Source organism: Asterias amurensis, chromosome 6, assembly GCF_032118995.1.
Source record: "Asterias amurensis chromosome 6, ASM3211899v1".
Taxonomy (NCBI): Eukaryota; Metazoa; Echinodermata; class Asteroidea; order Forcipulatida; family Asteriidae; genus Asterias; species Asterias amurensis.
This window is the reverse complement of record NC_092653.1, coordinates 11,787,344-11,793,186: the sequence shown is the minus strand read 5'-3', so window position 1 is coordinate 11,793,186 and position 5,843 is coordinate 11,787,344. Positions and strand designations below refer to the sequence as shown.

Sequence of the window (5,843 nt, the reverse complement as noted above, 5' to 3'; positions counted from 1 at the left end):
CTGTTGAAAAATCAAATAAAAGTCACCTTGGTAAATATTAAAAGTTTCAAAATTGTTTACATCTTGTTTCATTTTCCTGAACACCTAAGGTTTTTTACGTCTAATTGTATTTTTCATAAACACCGATGATCTACAAAAAATTACAACACAAAGAGAGAGGTTCATAATTACCTAGCAAGTACATACCAAGTTCTTTTTTACCAGACTTTATGAAGCTTTTTGGTCAATAGAGGGCGCTACCTAACAGGGACTGTAAAAACTTCAATTGTGTTTATAACCCCACTTCTGTGGCTTAAGTTCTTGGCCACAGAGTGGAACTATATTTTAGTACCAAGCTACTTTGTCGGTGTTAAAGGTGTTGTAATTGACTTCTTATTTTAACAATATAAGAATCACAGATAGTATAAAAAATATGATTTACAGTTTTAGTAATCAGAACCGCCAAAGCTTGGTGCTTCACCACTTTGCCTTGAAAGGCCGTTGTACAATCTTCAGCAAGATTTCAAATATATTAATTGTATGAAATTGGGCACAGGTAGCCATGATCTACCTTCCAGTGTTGTTGACTCGATTCGGTGACTTAGATTTGAGTCAGGCTTGAGTTACCAATTTCAATGACCTGCGACTTAACTTGACTTTGGGGAAGAATTACTTGCCACTTGACTTGAGGGAAAATGACTTGTGACTTGATTTGAAAACAAAATGACTTGGTTATACAACACTGCTACCTACCATCTATAAATCTAAAGGCAGTGTCCATATTGCTGGGGACGGCAGAATCCCAATTGTCAGCAACTTTTTGTGGATATCCACTGTCCACCTCTTTCTTTATCTCGTCGTACCTCCAGTAAAGGTCACCCTTGAAGAAATATGTCTTCCCTGAAACAACAGGAAAAAAAATTATCTTAATAAAAGTCTGGAACTGAAAACCGAGAAACAAAAAGATAATTGAAACATTTGATGAAAACAATTAGGATTTTACAAACCTTCCCAAAAAGAATGAAATTTTCCAAAACCAACTTGAAGATAAGAATCAACCCTGTCAAAATGTGAAGTGATTGGGTGAATTTATTTTCTCTAGAAACACTACTGGCTCTTTATCAAGTGAAAACATCTGCTTAACTCATTCTTAAATTGCAGACACCAGAGGAACGGGGATTTTTTTTTAGTCCCCTCGGTGTTTGAGTGTCTTCTTCTTCTTATCGTGTCCATGCACACACACACAGATATATGTGTTTCAGCTAGAACTGATCACAGTTCCAAGCACTATCATTGTACTCTGCAAGGTCCTCAGTTTTGCGTTCTTGCTCCAGTAGGGGGCATCTCAGGAGGTGATCCATAGTTTGTGGCTCTGTCTTACATATGCAGGTCACGTCTTCAGAGTCTAGATATCCCCACTTCTTGAGAGACTTCTTGAGTGTAAAACATGTTTTTTTTCATGTTTTCCATTGTCTGGCAAATTACAATGTTTCAAAAGGATCATGTCCACAAAAATAGATCTAAACATTCACAGGCATTCTCCTCACATCTCAATCTTTTTTAACATTTCCTAAAAATAAACTTCCTTTTTGCGAAGGGTGGAGGGTCGGAATGTCCCCAATTTTGTTGTAGCTTAGGAAGAGGATAATTACGGGGGGTGTTTTTGCTTACCAGTGTCTCCCCAAGGCAAAGCAGCATCAATGTCGTCTGGTAGACCAAGCTCCCTAATAGGATGAGGGAAGGAAGGGTCGCGGTTTGTGGAGAAGTACTCCCAGTAACTTGAACCTGGAAGGATATAAGACGTTATGCATCAAGACGCCGCCTAAATCTGTAGTTTATTGAGCAAAAATCTTGTGAGGATGATTATTAAATAAAGCGCAAGTGCAATTCATTTTTAAGTTCTATAATAAAATGCCATTTCTTGATAATTACGGAAATATTACTTGAATTTAGGTAAAGTTTATAGTTTTGCCAAAGAGTATATAGACCTTTATCACGGTGTGGCCATCTTGATATTTACTCTATTCCAACACGTTGTAACCAAACAGACGCTGGACAACATAATAGTCTGGTGCCATGTTTGGGCAATGAAGGTTAGCATTCATTACCGTTATTGGAAACAGTGAATATGACCAAGATGGTGACAGCGTGATAAAGGTCTATAGTCATAAGTATACTGTATGACATTGAGTCAGTTTTACTTATAGTTTTGGAACCATTGATGTATCAAGCCATTTATTTGTATTTTTTTTTACCGGGTGGAAAGAGGGAACGGGTTCTGTGAGGGGGTCGAGACTCCCACCCCCCTGCCCGAAGCTATATCTTAACATTAAAAAAAATCTTACCTTTAAAGAATAATATTTTGTCATCAATTCGCTCATATGCAGCATCCAGTTTAACAGGAAGCTGATCCCAAAATCTGGATGTGTCTATTGGATAGCCCTCCAGAGGTTCTCCTTTCATATTCATCCTCCAAAAACTCTTACCCTGTTTACAAAAAGTATATAACAATTTAAAACTTCACATTATTCCTAACAAAGTACAGTATCTTTGGTTGGATTAATACGATTTGAGGTTTTGCAGGCCCCTATTGTTGGAATAGGTTGGTACAAACCTGGATTGGGATCAGCTGAGGTTGGGGTGTATGCGAGGGACAACTTTATAGAGCTGTTTAAGCACTATAACCAGCTAAGCACCAAACTGTTGTGCTCACCACAAAAAAGATATCAGCTAAGTTACAATGTCATGATATACAGTTTGAAACTGCTATCCTGATTAATTTTGCTAAGCAGAAGGTTGGTATTTTCACCTTTTGATTTGACAACCCCTCGGGTTATAGAAGTTTGCACTTTTGGAAACTTCAGTGTTATGGCGGTGGAAAAGAGGGTAGAGGTTGATATTGTGAATGAAAAGCTTTCGGAGCGCCACGGCAGCTCGGGTCTGTATACTCCCTAATGGGAGCTGAGAAAGATTAAAAGGATGTTTATTGGCCCAATGACCAGGGGACTAATGTAAAGCGCATTGATTCGGTTTATTGTGAAATGCGCTATATAAGAATTTGTTATTATTAAGAAGATCAATGAACATGGTTTTTTGTTGTCTGGACAAAATGAAACAATTTGTTTGACCAGGCAACATAAAAAGCCCAAACATCAGATAAAGGTCTGCAATATGCAGAGTTTCTGTCGTCGGTTCACTCAACTCAAAAATATACCAAAACAGTATTTAGGGAATCCTTGTAAGGTTATTGAGTTTAACGTTTCCTTGTAAACTTGAGCTTGTGGGTTCAATCCTGGGTCTCAACTGACTTGCCCTTATCGCTGAGTCAAAGGAAATAATTACTTTCATGGGAAATTTCTTTCAAACAGTTCGGGAAGAGGTAATAAATCAGGCTGTGTAATTCGGTGAATGGTTGGGAATTGTTTCAACCGGAAAGTACCAATCACCTTGTTTCATTTTTTTCAAATTATACATTTTTATTACTTTGTTAATTTTGTGGCGTTGAATTTTAATACTGATGTATTTCTATTTTTTTAGCTACTAACTGTATTTTAGATGGTGAGTATTTACTTCTAGTGAGCAAAATTAAAAAATTTAACTTAGTTTCAAGGAGTAAGAAGAAAGGAAGATTGTGGACTACTGATGCACAAAATAACACATTCTTGGCACAATTGGCTATCAAAGTTGCAAGAAAATAATTAAAGAAAAAACACCCTTGTTGTATAGAATTCTGTGCTTTCAGATTCCTGAGAAGGGCTTCATGCCTGAATCTTTTTTTCAGATTTAAATTGTTTGGGTGAAAAATGACCTGCTCTTTCTCTAAATCTATTATTATAAAGGGTGTAAATTCTAACAATGTTTTTTAGTAGCAACAGCTCTCAAGTGCCCTTTACCAAATAACTTTTGGGGTGATCAATTTTTGGAGTAATTACCAAAGGTAAACCCACCTTTAAACTGTCAAGGAATTACCACTTATAAACCTATTTGTACAAAAAAACAATGAAACTTAAAGGCAGTGTACACTATTGGTAATTGTCAAAGACTAGCCTTCACAGTTGGTGTATCTCAACATATGCAAAAAATAACAAACCTGTGAAAATTTGAGCTCAATCGGTCATCGAACTTGGGAGATAACAATGAAAGAAAAAAACACCCCTGTCACACGAAGTTGTGTGCGTTTAGATGGTTGATTTCGAGACCTCAAGTTCTAAATCTGAGGTCTCGAAATCAAATTCGTTGAAAATTACTTCTTTCTCGAAAACTATGGCACTTCAGGAGGGAGCCGTTTCTCACAATGTTTTATACCATCAACCTCTCCCCATTACTCGTCACCAAGAAAGGTTCTATGCCAATAAATATTTTTAGTAATTACCAATAGTGTCCACTGCCTTTAAAGAGAGAGCAAGAACTTCTCCAAAAACTTATTCTCAAAATATGAGTTTACCTTAAATAACATAAGTTCTCCTCTTATTTTGGCTATAGCATTGTAGGAGTTTGCACAATGTGGATCTGGGCCAGGCTCCGGGGTGTTAGGGACAGGGAGATCGGGCCTTGGTGGTCCAGGGGGAGCTCCTGCTATAGGCACATCGGGTAGGGATGGTATTGATCCTTGGCGGGCACCTGAAAACAAAAGACGAGTGTATGATGAAGTAGTTTTCTTTCATTGGCTTCAATATACAGGGACTATTTGATCACATGAAAACCCTGGCCAAAAGTTCAACTCCTTCAATCGCTGATCCTTATTTCAATGTTAGCAATACAAAAAAACACAGCTATTATGAAGTCTTTGAGAAAACATAAACCTTTTGGTTTCACCAAAACATAACCCAAGTATTAACTGACATTTGAGGATTAGAACAAATTGACTCTTCCAAAAACAAATGAAGTAATATCCCTTAGAGCGATAACAAATTAAACACGTAACAGGTGTTTAAAAGATCAGGTGTTCTCTTCATCAAACCCATCTCCTCTCTGTCAACTGTGGTGTCAGAGAAAAGCTGGGTACACGTTTGTTAAAGCTTCTTCCATAGCGTGTGTGACCCTTTCCTTATTCCATGGATCTCCAGACACCAGTCTGGCAAAGCCATCAATCATTCAGACTCAGATGTTTGCTCAGGAAAGGATTCATAAAGGATGAATTTGAAAGCTTGAATGGAATCTTCATGAAAGCTCATAAAAGGCCTGTATGCTTTAGTTTTTAAAGGGCAAGGGCACCACATAAAGCATTTTCTTCTTGATAAAGGGCACACTATGAGGAAATTGTAAATTTCTACTGGAGCATTTCCAGGGCACCCAGGCAATGACCCGGGGGCAATTTGCCTCTGTTGCCTCCGTGAAGTATCAGGCCTGCAAGCTTGCAGGCCTGTCATCTAAGAATTTGTAAGAGTGCGTCCAGGAGGTCCAATTAATCTATCACGATTACGGAGACGTTTGTAAATATTTATTTCTCTTAAACTAAGTGAAGTAGAAGATGTCAGTGATGGCATTTACTTGGGGTGAGTTTTTGTGGGTCAGTCAATGCTGCGTATAATTTTTTATCTTCCTAAATATCATTTCCCTTAAATCGTTTGTTTGTTTTAACTTTTGTTTTGTTTACTTCATCTCATCAAGTTTACAGATCATAGGAATGCAGACGACGAGCAATGTTTGAGAAGAGTAAAATCTGAACTGCCTTAAACATTAAAGCCAAGAGTGGAAATATGCCAGAAGTCTCGGCCACGGTGCCCTTTCAATGAGTTTTCCATAGACTTCAAGATTTGTTAATGGAATTCGTGCCCAATGCAAAATGAAAATGGCCTGCCCTTGCTTTCCTTGTAAATAGATGAAATTCCAGGCCTATAAATGGAATGTATGTGTTTTCTGGA

At 37.7% G+C, this 5,843-nt stretch overlaps 1 protein-coding gene across 1 annotated transcript in view; it reads right to left on the bottom strand.

The window, feature by feature from the left end:
- LOC139938170 (matrix metalloproteinase-14-like) overlaps positions 1–5,843 on the bottom strand; it is a 33,016-nt gene that overhangs the window by 5,880 nt on the left and 21,293 nt on the right. The window contains exons 6-9 of the mRNA XM_071933561.1: positions 4,424–4,599; positions 2,325–2,466; positions 1,651–1,764; positions 733–879 (exon numbers count right to left, since the gene is read on the bottom strand). Of these exons, the coding sequence (XP_071789662.1) occupies positions 733–879; positions 1,651–1,764; positions 2,325–2,466; positions 4,424–4,599 (579 nt within the window). The remainder of the gene's footprint in view (positions 1–732; positions 880–1,650; positions 1,765–2,324; positions 2,467–4,423; positions 4,600–5,843) is intronic.